The sequence below is a fragment of the Xenopus tropicalis genome, chromosome 7 (assembly GCF_000004195.4).
Source record: "Xenopus tropicalis strain Nigerian chromosome 7, UCB_Xtro_10.0, whole genome shotgun sequence".
NCBI lineage: Eukaryota > Metazoa > Chordata > Amphibia > Anura > Pipidae > Xenopus > Xenopus tropicalis.
The window spans coordinates 52,646,495-52,661,113 of record NC_030683.2 but is presented as its reverse complement, the minus strand read 5'-3'; the positions used below and the strand labels follow the sequence as shown (position 1 = coordinate 52,661,113).

General features: G+C 37.2%; 1 protein-coding gene across 1 annotated transcript in view; it reads right to left on the bottom strand.

Annotated features, from left to right (window-relative positions):
- The window catches only part of chat (choline O-acetyltransferase), a 38,114-nt gene that overhangs the window by 16,942 nt on the left and 6,553 nt on the right, over positions 1 to 14,619 (bottom strand). The window contains exons 2-5 of the mRNA XM_002933913.4: positions 10,916 to 11,003; positions 7,620 to 7,811; positions 4,763 to 4,881; positions 591 to 644 (exon numbers count right to left, since the gene is read on the bottom strand). Of these exons, the coding sequence (XP_002933959.1) occupies positions 591 to 644; positions 4,763 to 4,881; positions 7,620 to 7,811; positions 10,916 to 10,978 (428 nt within the window). The 5' untranslated portion in view covers positions 10,979 to 11,003. The remainder of the gene's footprint in view (positions 1 to 590; positions 645 to 4,762; positions 4,882 to 7,619; positions 7,812 to 10,915; positions 11,004 to 14,619) is intronic.

The window sequence follows — 14,619 nt, the reverse complement described above, 5'->3', positions numbered from 1 at the left end:
GGCTGTAATGCAAGGTCTCTGATTCCCAGGTTCATATTATGTTCCTACAGCAAAGAAGCAGCAGTTCCAAATAAATCTTACTCTGCACTTCAAGCACACTAACTCCATTCAATGATACATTTTTTCACTTGGTGACAGTGCACAGTTCCTCATGCTGTTTTCACATAAATTAAATCAGCTCATCATCCATCAACTTATTTCTCCCTATAGGGAAGTGTTCATCTGTCATATAAGCTCAGCAGGGATGCCACTATGGAGAAGTTGTCTATACTGGTAAACCCTTTACCAGTATTTGCTTTCGGAAATAATTATTGATTTAATGCTTGAGTACAGTTTGAGTACAAACAGGGTTTGAAGTTAAAAAAAATAAGTAAAAATATATATAGACGTAATAATAAATTCTAAATCCTAAGTACTATAAAAAAAGAAGACTCCCACAGAAGATGATAGAGATAGTTTTACATAGTGGAATTACTGTAAATCAGCTGGCAAATACAGCCCTATTAATAATAGTTTTAACATAATCACTTCAGGGAAAACTCATGGATGCGATCCATATTCTAAACGACTGAAAGACGACGGTCACTTACGAATCCAACATGGTTTTGTAATCCAGCACTCCAGAGATAAGGTTGGCAGCAAACCTGGAAGACAGACTTTCTAACATGAGCACAAGCAATGGATCATCCACTTTGACAAATTACTGTGTCTGCTATTGATTCACATTTGTTCCTGATATGACACTGTATAATGTGGCTGTGTAAAAGGGGGAGGTATTATTTGGATCTTACTTTTATTGCTTACATACATATTTGTATGTCAACTAAGGATAAAACTTAAATATATATATATATATATATTTATATATATAGAGTATGCTTTTCTTCCCTTCATTACATCCAAACTGCGGAGTCCACATATTTAGAACTCAGATGTACACAGGTCTCCCTGGTTTAGATGTAATAAAGGGAGGAAAAGCATGCCAAGCAACACATAAAGAATTAGTTTAAATAGAGGTGAGTTTGAAACACCTTTTACCATTTATCTGACCCTGTATTTCATCATCTCAGACACCTCAAGGGGATAACATCTAGGATCTCACCCGATCTGCAGAGAATGTACACCATATCACCAGTACTATGGGAGATCTATAAACCTGTGAACTTGGGAATGGATGATGAGCTTCATAACCTTTAAACCTTGCAGTTTTATTCCGTTGTAAAGAAATCGTTGACTGTTACATACTATGGGCCTGCACCCCTCTATTATTTATAATTTTAACTAACATAACTCTAAATATGGCATTATTTAACATGCACTTTATCCAAATAATTAAACTAAAGAATCCTCAACTTGTCAGAATCAGTATGGTATCATGAGAATCTTGGGCAGAGGAATCTGCTTAGACATCATAGAAATTTTGATAGAAGAAAAGTTTGATAAAAACATTACAAATTGATATATATCTGAGCTCTTCATTGCCTTTTACTGAAAAATGTGTTCTGACTATTGTTTTAACACTTTTTTTTTCTCATTTGATACAAATCAGTTTTCAAAATGAATATCCAGTCCTTATTTTCAGTCTCATTTATTTACTCAGTGTTGATAATAGGGCTATATTATGTGCTTTGGGTTGTTATCCTCTTGAATGGTAAAGTTCCTCTTCATCTTCAGCTTTGTAGCAGATGTTTAAATGTTTTGTGACAAAATTGATACTTTCAGCTATTCATGATTCCATCCACCTTGCCTAAAGCACCAGTTCCAGCTGATGAAAACCAGCCCCAGAGCATTATACTTCCTCCACCATGCTTCATCGGGGGTATGGTGTTCTTTTGATGATGTGCTATGTTATTTTTGAACCAAACATTCCTTTTAGAATTGTGGATTAATAGTTCAACCTTGGATTCACCAGACCATAATACATTTCCCACAAAGCTGGGCTTGGATATTTCTCTTGTGAGTAAAGGCTTTTGTTTTGATACCCTACCCCACAACCCAGACATATAAAGATTACTACTGATTGTTGTCACATGTACTGATTGTTGTCACATTGTTGTCACATTTAGGGAACAACCAGTACTTGCCAAGAAATCTTGAAGCTCCTTTAATGTTGCTGTAGGCCTCTTGATGTCCTCCCTGACCATTTTTCTCCTTGTATTCTCATCAATCTTGGAGGGACCTGCTTCTGATCTTGTTACAGTCACTGTTGAGGCATATATTTTTTATTTCAGTTTTTGCAAATTTTCGGCAATTTCTTTTCGTGTTTTTCGTTTCATTTTGGGTCTTTTGTAGATTCAAAAAAATATAAAACCAAAATAATTCAAGTTTTAGTAAATCCCCCCTAAAGCTTAGTTTTGCTTTGTTTATGCTTCAAATTCTTGTCATTCATGACAATTGATAACCCTGGCTAATTCTTTGTTCTAATTCATATTGCATTAGAAAATACAGATTACTTTAAACTTTGTTGTGCTAATATTGTTTTCAGCAAAAAAATATATTATATAACAAGTTATTGCTGATTTTGATCACAGCAACATTATCATACATACATATTACTGATTTTGGCTTGGATGAATTGCCAAAGGCAAAGGTTTTCAGACTGCTACCCACTAGTGGTTTTTGATTCTGTTGCCATGCTGTGCTTTCTAGTGGTTCCACTTAATGGTACTGCATATGTTAATTGGTCCTTTTCATCCCAATGGGTCTGTATCTACAAGGACAGAGATGAGTGATGAATGCAAAAATAAATAAAAGGGACGGGACCAATTAATACATGCTGTGTCTTGTGGCAGAATGCACTGAAATGCACTGATTCACATCTACTCTTGAGTGGGAGCCCTTAGACTTGTTAACTTCAACTTTGCGTGAAATAATCAGATGCAATTAGGGTATTAAATCACCCTAAAACCTCCCATTTGCAATAAAGAAATATGTGGGAATAAGTCCTAAAACAACCTGTTGGGGAAAATGTAAATTCAGGCACTCATTGTCATTAATATTAATAAGTATTAATAAAAGCCAAACCATATTCCATAGCACTGTACACTAGAAAACAGACAAATAAAACACATATACTTTCTGATTCAGGAAATAATAATAAGGATAATAATAAACAAAGTAACTGTGGTGTCCCACTTTGTTAGGAACCCTGTATTGATTTTAATCATTAGCTTGCGACTCTAGGTCAGTGCCCCTTTTCTCTAAAAATGCACCTGCCTGGGGTATTATTCATTAGAATACTGTGCCACCACAGTCTTGATAGCAATACCCTGAGCAGAGATTGCAAGAGATTACAGAGAAAATAAAAGATGGCACTACGGCACCACTGGGGTGTTGTACAACTCACCATCTGGATTATTCTGCAGCAAAGGAAATTAATTATGTATGGGATCATTTATTGCTCAAATCCAACAATCTTGGCTGTAATTGTTGTAAAGTGAAGTTTAATCAACCCTGCAAGATTCCCACTCAGTCCTCTGGATGTCATTCTTTCAGCTAAACAAATCTGTCATGCAACTGCCCTCAGGTCTCACCAACATATTTTCTGCATAATTTTAGGGTGGCACAGGAGCATCAGTAGGTTTATGATAGGTGTCAAATGTGCATTAAATTACAGGTGCACCTATGTCAGTGGTTGGATATCTGGAAAATCTGCATTATTGGTGCAGCTCTGTATTATTGTGCCTTTCTTTTTATTGTTATGGGGCTGGCTATTAATACACTGTACAGCTATCAATACTGTACAATTTTCTGTAGCTAATCTCTTCAGAGATGATGCAATTGTCTAGTCATGTTATATTAATTGGAGGGCCTCAGATGCTTCTGTGCAGGAGAATATCTATGCTGGCTAGGTCTATGCTAAAGCTATTGGGAAGTTCAGTTTATATTCTAAGCCATTCTCCTTGCTAGGCCACACCCTTATGGGAAGTAATAAGAAATAAGCTTGGGTCTGTCTTAATATTAGTTAAGAGCAATAGCATATTGATTTGGAGCTTTTAGTAGCCATTTTATAGCTCTGAGGACGGAGGACAAAATGCTCTAGGCAATATTCATTCAAAGTGAATCAGGAACAATATTGTCCCCTTGTCCACAGAACTACAAAATGCCAGGCTGACAAAACTGAACAAACCAACTTTTGTGCCACTGTCCTAAGGAGAAACTGTCTTTTCAAAAAGCTAGGGGTAAAACCTAGACGAAGTACAGAAGGGAGAACAATTTTACTAAATTAAAGTGCTCTTTACAAAAGTGGAGAGGAGGAGCACAGTACAAGATTTTTTTTTTACCCCCCAAAAAATTGCATGTTTTAACTAGCTGAATCCTATGTGAATATTCTACAGAGTTTTTTTTACAGGCAAGTGACTTTCCTGCTGTTTTAAAACACTATGGGTAAATCTGGCCAAACATGAACCAATATAAGTTGCCAAATATTACACAGGTTGAGCTGTATATCTACTGGGGGAGGCAGTGGGGCAACTGCAATGAAGCTCATTCCCTAGAAGAACCTGTTAGGAGGCCTGCTGGATCCCTACAAGTATCATGTTACTGCAAAGGCAAGTTTCTTGAATGGAGTAATGGAGGTAAAGGTGCAAAGGCGACAAATTTTGCACCAGGGCCTCTAACACTTTACTCATGCCATTGGGCAAGTTAGAAAACCCTGTTGTGCACTGACCCGTTGTTTAAGTCCCCTCCCAAAGAGCTTTCATAGGTCTGTATCATTACCTCATTTTTAACCAAACACAAAAAAAATGCTTCATTTTCATACCTCAACTGGTCATTGGTATCCCTAAAGTTATGCCTGGCAAATATAACGGCGGGACTGGAATTTACTGGAAGAGGCAAACGATTGTTCAAATACATATCATCCAGCCAGTAAAGGTGTATCTGTAAAAGAAGGAGATGATGTGATTGACAAAAACATTTCTGGTGAAGACACACAGAGCTACTTAGTAGCAGCTACTTGTTACGGCTACTAAACGCCAGAAAATACCCTGCCATAGACAATAATAAGAATCAACTCTGTTAAAACACATGTAGAGACAGTTATCAGTAAATGATCAGCATTGTCTATTTCTACTACGACAAGTAGCTGCTACTAGTAGCTCTGTGTGTACAATGCACACAACAGTGCAAGTATTAAACTTTTAGTACATTATAGTATATTGTATAATGTCCTATTCCTAGCAACAATGCAATTGCATTTTTTTTTATAGTTTTTGCATTTTTTTCCCTTCATATTCTATACCATCACAGTTTTCAAATGACTTTCAAAAAACTTTTGTTCTTTGAGGCTACTATTTTGTTACTCTTTGTTCCTTATCTTTCGATTCAGTCCCTCTCCCATTCATATTTTAGTATCTCATTCAAACCAGTGCTTGGTTGCTAAGGTAAACAAGACTCTAGCAACTACATAGCTGCTGAAATTCCAAACTGGAGAAATGCTGAAAAAAAAGCTGAATAACTGAAAAACCACAAAAAGATATGCAAATAAGGTGGAATGAAAGGGACATGCACAGTAGCGCTTCATTTCTGACATCTCATTGTCTGAATCAGGAGTAAGAGCCATGACTGACATTTGATGTCAGAGGGGATGTCAAACCAAAACGCAAAGATTGGCATAGTTTAAAAAAGTCTGTCTCTTGGGCATGTAAATACCTTATTTTTACTATTTGTTTCCTCTAGAAATCAGTTATTCATTGTGTGTGTACTCTTTTAAAACTCCTGCATGGTGGGGGGAATTTAACACAAATTATATCAGCATCACCCATGAAACCTCTGACTATGCATGCCCACTACCTAGGAACTCCATCCCCATAATTCATTGCGCTTTACATAGGCATTTCTCCCTGACAAAGGCAACATAAAACAAACAAACAAACAAAAAAAGAATTAGCAATAATCCCAAGCAAAGAAGTAGCATGTCACCAGTAGCAGTTTATGTTATCATTAACCTCTGCCCCATAAACATTTATTTAAAGCAAATAAATGTATGGAGTTACTCTTAATTCTTTAAAGGAAGCTAATCATGCAAACGGGTGTTCAGTTATTTCATGTTTTCTATATTGCTAAGCAATAAAGCAATAGCGTGCACCTTCTATACTGAGTCAGCGCTGTGAGTTTTTTCTGTATTGTTTAGAATAGTTGAAAGATGAATGAAACCCCCAAGAATAATACTATAATAGTTTGTGTACTCAAAAAATGTGTTTTTTATTCCAATTCATTTTCCTTATTAATACATATGCGAGCATTCGATATGTGAGTTTATTTGATTTAGTATTTAGTATTTTTAAACTTAATTTAAAAATAATCTTATAAATGCCTACATACTACTAAAAGCAAATTTTAGAGTAAACTACCCTTTTAATAAACCACAAAAAATGTGCTAATCCCATTTAATTGCTTATCATACATAATTAAGCAGTCATACCTTAAAGACAAGCAGCCATTAGGGTTATTTACACCCTCACATACTGTATTGTGATATGGCACGTTGGTGCTATTTCCATTCACTTTGACTTGGGGAAGATTTCTAGTTTTTCTATTGCTCTTTTAACAACTAAATATGGATGCTACATAGCAGAGCACATAGCAGTATAGAATGTCAGTGTTTATTGTGAAATATTTTGTCTAATAGTTAGCTCTCTTATTAGTATAGTTTGTTATATTACGTAACTGAACAGAATCATTGACTTGCTTTCAGTGGCAATGAGGGGATTAAGCCAATACTTTTGCAAAAATAATAATAATAATTTAACAAAAATGTTAAATTACCACACTACCACACTGGGTGGAATGTTGGCCTCTGGATAAACAAAGAGAGAATCCGACCCATTCGCTTCAAGAAGCTTATTGTTTGCCTGCACCTGGAGCCATTGCTTTGGCCTGGGTGCAGGCACATGAAGCAGATTTCGGTGCATAACTGCTCAAATCCACCCCATGTGGCAGGAGCCTAAAGGACAGAAACCTATGTTTCGAATAGGGCAAGGCTGGTTAGAAGTGGTGGTGGACCATTTGCTTTACAAATGGTGGGAGCTATGTACAAACCACTATTTTAACTGTGTCCAGGAAACATATAATTGTGCATAGTGTAAGGGGACTAAATATGGTTATAGCAAAGAGGCAAATTTGTGTTTTTTTTCAATGTTTTATTAAATAAATGTTTGTGTTCTTAAGTTACATTTGTCAGGTAAAGCAGTTCCCTTTAAAATAAACATTTAGATGTTTGCAGGGATATTCTGAAAGCAATTTCAGTTATAATTTATTTATTTGTTGTGGTTTTTAAATACTTTGCCTCTTGTTTAGCTTAAATTTAAATGCTGCATGGTTGACAGGCTCAGCTGAAAACAGATGGTAGTAATGTGCTTTCATAGTCATAGCTGTATCAGGAATACACAGCAGAAGTTGGCTTAGAACTTACACAGAAAGATACCAATGAGTAATGATGTAACGAGCATGCATATTCCCTGGTACCTAAGCAGGACTATTTCAGTGTATGATGCAGAACTTCAATCTCATTGTTAATTGGAAGGGATATACTAATCTTTGCTTGATATTCTCTGAGTAGATGACATTATTTACAGTTACAAATATGAATATAATTGTAAAATCATCAAGAAGCTTACCCAGTTTTCCATTTTTTCCCTCCTTTCTAGTAGTTTTTCCTGCAGCGTTTCTCCCTCGCCCCCCGGCATCATAAATGCATCTACTACGGCCTTGCTTTTCTGGTACTGTTCCTCTGTTACCAAGTGTTTCATGCACTTAAGATATGTGTCCATAGTTTGCTTAAGAGGAGGCACAGGTAACTTTGGCAGCATCTAACAAGAAATGACGAGGACAAAAACAGAAACGTACAAACATTAATGAAACCTGATATTGTTGTTTTATAAATATAAACTGATACATTGAAAAATACCTTCTTATAATATGCTGCCCTGGCAAAAATATATATTTTTTACCTAAAGTAGCAGTAACACCAAAAGTGTAAATAATTTGTTATGGACATATCAGTTAATTCTGCCCTGTGCATGATATCTTTGAAGCAGAAATTCTTTCTTTTATTATACTGCTTGCTATCAGTTTTGGTGTTAGGAGTCATCTTTTGTCTGCCTTCTAAAAAGTCCCACCCACGCTAATGCTTTCAGTGAAGATCCAATTAATACATTTGCACAATATGGATCAGGGGGCTGTAGAAATTAAAAAAAACTAAAGGTATTTTTAAATTCAATTAAAACAAGAAGAGGAAACTAATAGCAATAAAAATATCTTGCTTTCTAGAAATTATGTAAATGTTTTGCAGTGAACATCAGCATATAGGGAATTTTCATTTACTAATGGTCCTTTAAAATAGAATTAAGTCTTATGAAATGTCAAGTATGGTTCTCCTTCACCTTGATGCATTTACTTTCATTCTCCTTACTGCATTAGGCTGATCTCATTCAACTGCTTATTGAATACTAACAGTTATTGCACTGCAGGGAATGTCTACAATGTTAGTAAATGAACCTTAGTGAGTCATAGCAGTAGGAAAGTTGTACATACTGTGATAACATAGTAGCATAAAGCAAAGTAAAGGTTTGTAACCAGTTCGGAATTTAAAACTTGAATAAGTAAATGCAATATTTTATATTAAATATTAAAAGGGTCAAAGCCACAGATGTGCAAATGTGATGCCTGCTTTATAACAAACAACCATTTCTAAACAGGTTTGCCTATTCATTACAAATTTTGCTGCATATTAAGCTGTATATTAAGCTAAATGATGTGCAGTACTAGAACTAGAACAGTACTAGAAGCTTTTGACAAAGTTAACTATTCCTGTTCTGACTTATAGTGCAAAGCCATGCACAAGGAGCTTGTTGTTAATATAGGAATACAAGTGACAATTCAGGATGCAGTAAATGAAGGAGTACGTAAAGAATGAAAATACAGCCTAGGAGGTGGTTTTAAACACAAATCAAACATGCGGAGTGTAAATGGCAGCCAGCCAGCTGCCTACTTACCCAGGAACCAATGGACTGCAGCACATCACAACAACATCTGTCCCTATTTGCTAAAACTGTGTGCCTTGCCCAACCTGATGCAGAATTGGAGCAATAAATGTGTACAATTAAAGTGGAAGGACATGAAGTGTCTGCCCTACTAAACTGTGGAAGTCTGATGACTCTTATTCATGCCATCCTGGTAGACAGTTACAGTCCTATCAGATGGAAGTTATTTGCATTCATGGGGATGTTAATCTCACAACTATACTCTCCTTTGAAACTGCTTGTGGGAGTGGTAAAGAATTTAATGCAAAATGTTATATTGGGATGTGATTTTTCTATCTTTTGGGAGAAGTAAAAAGGCTAGAGAAAGGAGGTGTGCCCGCATTGTCCATTCCTCCAATATGTTCCAAACAAGGGCCAGAGGATGAAGAGGTGCCTCCACTGTCCATACCCCCAGTGTGTTATAAGACTTCAGAGACTTTTTTGCCAGTTGAGGATGTTGGGGTAACCCCAGATGAAAAAGAAGATTTCCACTTAGCGGGAGAGGGTGCATCCTGAACTGGATCTACCTGATCTTATGTGATAATTTTGGCACTGTCCTATTAAGGGACCCCACCTTCAGTAAATCTCACAAGCAAATAAAGGTTGTAAATGGGGACCCCAGGAACCAGTTGCAGATAAATATGTCCCCACTTAATAAATGAGGTACGGGGTGAGAGGAACAACTGCTGGTTTGCCAATTCCATAGACAAGGCCACTTGTAGCAACATCAAAGGGGTTAGTGAGCAACATGTTGCTCACGAACCACTGGTTGGGGATCACTGTGTTAGGGGGACACTTGGGCTATGAAAAAATAAAAGAAAGGGTGAAAGGATTGGGGTATACCAAAATGTGAAACAGTATTGTGATTCCTGTCCAATTTGTTATTTAAATGCCCCAATGCCCCATTTCAAGAGTCCTCTTGTAACGTTACCCATAATTAAGGTACCCTTTAAGAAGATTGCCATGGATCTGGTAGGCTCTCTAGTCAGATCTCATGCCAGATTTCAGTTTGAAACCCTGTCCCTTATCTGTGTGAAGAGCTAAATCCCCCACAGGAGGGAGGAACATGGAAGTCAAAAAGAGAATAAGTTGAAATAGCATTAGAGGACATGCATAAGTAGTGTGGAAGTTAGAAACAGAGAAGAAATAAAGGGTCAATATCCCAGTGTACAAAGTACAATTTTCAAACTCAAATCAATATGTTACTGTGGCTGCGCAGGGAGCTGCACCTGCCACAGTTGTGCCCAAATGCCTAATGTGCCCAGTGTGTCTAATGTGCCCAATGTGCCTAATGTGCCCAGTGTGTCTAATGACACAACCCTGTAATTACTACTATGTTCGGGTGGTGGTGTAAAGATCCTTTGATAGCCCCCCACGCAAGAAAATTTTAGGTTCCCTCCCCACTGCACTGATTGACCGCCCCCATCTACTTGTGGGTGGATGTACTTGGCAGGTGGGATTAGAAAAAATGGCACCGTACAGCAGACCCTGATCTTTTTTCCCTCGCCACTCCTCAGTCATATGGTCTGCTGTATGGTAGTTAAGCTACTGCACGGTTCCCCTCTGTGGCAAATTAGAGAGGCTTCAGATGTTTTTTTTTGCCTTCCTCTGGATCAACTAGCAGTTAGGCAGGTTATATATAGGCATTAAGGTGAACTTGATTGACATATGTCTTTTTTCAAACTAACTTATTATGTTACTATGTTACCTAGTACAAGGATTTAATCTTAATATTTGCAACATGAAATTGCCACCGCAATCCCACCAATCCCAGATTGCCATCTCTTTGCTAACTAAACTACCCACCTACTTGTCTTTTTAATGTTCTTATATATTGTAATTATGATAATGGATAATTATGGATGATATCATTCAGAACCAAAGTAACATACCTTTGCATCTTCACAGCTTTTGCCCTCTGTGCTTCCCAAGGTGGATTTCTTTAGAACTGGCATTTTTAGTTCCTCAATGAGTACAAACCTAAATGGTGTAAACAATTGCCATATTTTTAATATTCTGTTGTAGTCTTTAATGAATGTCATGTATCAACTATTACAGAAACAATCTATTACAAATATCTAATCACCATATTAATAAAATGGTGCAATTTACATTACCTTAGACTAGTGCTGTACAACTGGCGGCCCCCCCCCCCCCCCCCCATCTGTCTAGCAGCTGTGACTGCTTACTTTTGTATAAGCTTTAAATTGTATCAGTACTGAGATTAACTGCCCCCTGCATTATTCACACCTCATTTTCAGGCTGAAAACCCCTTTATTAATCACATGTGTAAGCCCCTGCGTTGTTCATATTCTGGGAGCCTACGTTCAGACTCAGACAGTAGGCATTCACATTGTTCACCTGTTCACATCTCAGACAGACTGTAGGAGAACACTGGCATTGTGTCACTGTATGTACTGCAGTACAAACTGTTAGAGTGGTCATGATCAGTTACTTACATAGACATGATAGGTTTCCCTGTCTCATTCCCTACTCTGCCTGACCTGCCTGTGTGTGCCATACTCTACCTTCTCTATGCTGCCTGTGTGTGCCATACTCTGCTTGCCCTATGTTGCCTGTGTGTGCCATACTATGTCTGCCCTATGCTGCCTGTGTGTGCAGGGAGCACCAATTAAAGTTTTTTTTTTTTGGTTTGCTACCACCATTAATGTGGTTATGGTCATAAAAACTCTTGTTATAACATGGGTGTGTTTTAAAGTAAGTGAGGTTAAAAAAAGGGAGTGGTCATAATTGGCTTTCATTATTGTTCCTCCACCAGCTAGGCCAGAAGAATTTCAGCCCTTGGTACCACAGAAGTTTGACAACACTGCCTTAGACTAATGCCAGAAATTACTTCTTTCTTTTAACCCCACCTCAGTCCTTGCAGAACCATTAAATTCAACAAGCAGTAAAGAATTTCTGGCATGTAAAAAAAGCGGTGGCAGCCAACATCAGTTTTTATGAGACATTTTTAAGCTATTATAGTATTGAATACATGTGTTATAATTTGTTATAGGGTAGGCCTTATTAACTTAGTACTCTAGGTAAAAGTTGGAAGCAAGTTTGATTTACTAAAAGAGAAGTGGGTATCTAGGCAACAGTCAGATGGCAAAAGTTGGCATGTATAGCAAGCTTACTTCCAGACTACCTTGGGCACTCTGCTATTGTAGAGGGAGATGGGAGTAAGAAAAGCACAGTTTTAGAAGGCTGAGAGAGAGTCAGAAGTTACGGTATGTATCAGTACCCACATTAGTAGAAGGGGCAATGGGGCTGATTCACTAAAGTGCGTTAAAACGAGCGCTATTTATAGCATGCATTAAAAAAAATTTAGCTTCTTATTTTTTGAGACGCACGATTCACTAAAAGGATACTTGCGTTAATTTAGACGCAATGTTGTTTGCGTTATTTAAGTCGCGATGAGCGTTTTTCTTGTGTTGTTTTCTGCGCGTATGTTAATTCCCACTGCGCGCGATATATTTCGCCGCTTACTATATTAGCGCATGATTTAACGCACCTAACCATTACGTTCGTAAAACTACTTTTCTGAAAATGACCATTTCCCTGAAAACTGGAGGCTGCATCACTCTAGGGCCAACACATACTTGAAAAAATCCCACTGCAAAGTCCTTATTGTGTTGCCAAAAGCTCACGAACCACAATTTTCTTTTCTGGCAAGATCTGTTACGCATAAAACCATGCTGGCACAAACTAATAGTATTGTGAACTGCAATGTATTCAACTATCCTATCCCTTATTACCCCTTCCAGAAGCTTTCCTACTACTGATGTCAGACTAACAAGCCGAGATCCCAACAACCAAAACGAGATCCCTTTTTAAATAACGGCACCACATTAGCAATTCGCCAGTCTCTCGGCACCATGCCAAACCTCAACGAATCCTGAAAAATTATGTGAAGAGGTTTGGCAATCACAGCGCTCAGCTCATTTAATACCCTGGGATGAATCCCATCCGGTCCTGGACCTTTGTTTACCTTTACATGTTCACATCTTTTTTTTTTTTTTTTACTGTTTGTGCTTTCACAGTTTTAACAAACATTTTCAGCTAGAATCTTTCAAATTGTACCTTTTCTTAAAATGAATTAATATGAATATATGAATTAATATGAATATAACACAATAAATTAGTTGTTTTTCCATGTAAACTATAAATAATGTTAAAATCCCAAGTTCATCCTATATTAGGGCTCCCATAGGTACACTTTACTAATAGCATTAAGGTATGCAGAGAGTTTTCAAATGAAAATCGATATTATGGATTTTTTGGTATTGCTCAATTGATATTGATCTCAGACAAGGAATTAGAGTAGAAAGGAATAGACTTCACATGAGCATCTGTGCAATTCCTTGTTTCTACAAGTGGTGTGCTTTTCTGCTATGGAATCATTGTTGATTATCACAGGGTTAAATCAAATGAAGAACATTTACAGTACATTGCAAACATAAAGAAGTTTTGAGGTGTGCAGAAAGGCCGAATGTAAACACAAAACATTATGCATTACATGTTGGATTTTTATTGCCTTCTTTTCCATTTTGTTTTGTAAAGTTAAAAGTATGTCATTAAACATGTTACAAAAAAAAATGTTTATGGTGAAAGACCTTTGTGGGAGTCACTATAAGATTGTAATTGTATTACTGAGTTGATAGCTGACTCATCAGTTTCTTCCCAGGGTTATGTCAATAGCTGGATGGCACTGTGCGCCATAATTTAACCTAGTCAGGACCTGAAGCATATCAGAATGATCACTGAATGTGACAATGTGAATGGTTGGACCATTGGTTTAAAGAAAAATTCACCAGCACACCCTGGCTCTCCCCAAAAAACTTTTGCCTGGTGCACAGTATCAAGAGGGAACGGCACCCTCCAATCCGAACTCAGATGTCTCACAAAGGGGTTCACCCCGAAACGTTACTGTGTTGCACTAAATAAACGTGCCGGTTTTTCCTGCTTATAATTGCCTTGCATTGCCAGTATCTATGGTGTTTGGACCATTGGTTTGCCAGCCTACATGTACTGGTTAAATGTTGCAGTTCCTATGTATTGTTAAAAGAAAAAGAGTTGGCATGTGAGGTTCTGCATTGATTATGAAAAATGGTCATGGGCTTCGTGCAGGAATGTGTCTCATCCTAGGTTTTATTTCTTTTTGTTTGATTACTGCTGATAAACTGTAGTAAGCCCTCAGCTCAGAAAATATTGGCTATTCTCCTATCACAAAAAAAGTCATTTGTAAAAGAAAGTCGAGAATGCATATGGCTGCCAGGATATAAAGAGAACTTGCTGTTTCATAATTACTCCATTTTTATCATTACACGTCATGTTTTACACAAGTTTTAATACTTTTGCATAATTGATCAGCATATTCTAGTCATTTTATATGTATTTAAAAGTTCAGTGACTTTGCTTGTCCTGCAACTCTTACTGCATCTCATTCACCAAACTATCCCCCGAGAATAGATAAAGCACCATTAATTCTGATTTATGAGAAAAATAAAGAAAATTGACTTTATTTTTCTTACAATGCCAGACTATTTCATTCATCATCAAAATATGTCAGCTTAAAGCAAGCCTGACAGTGTCT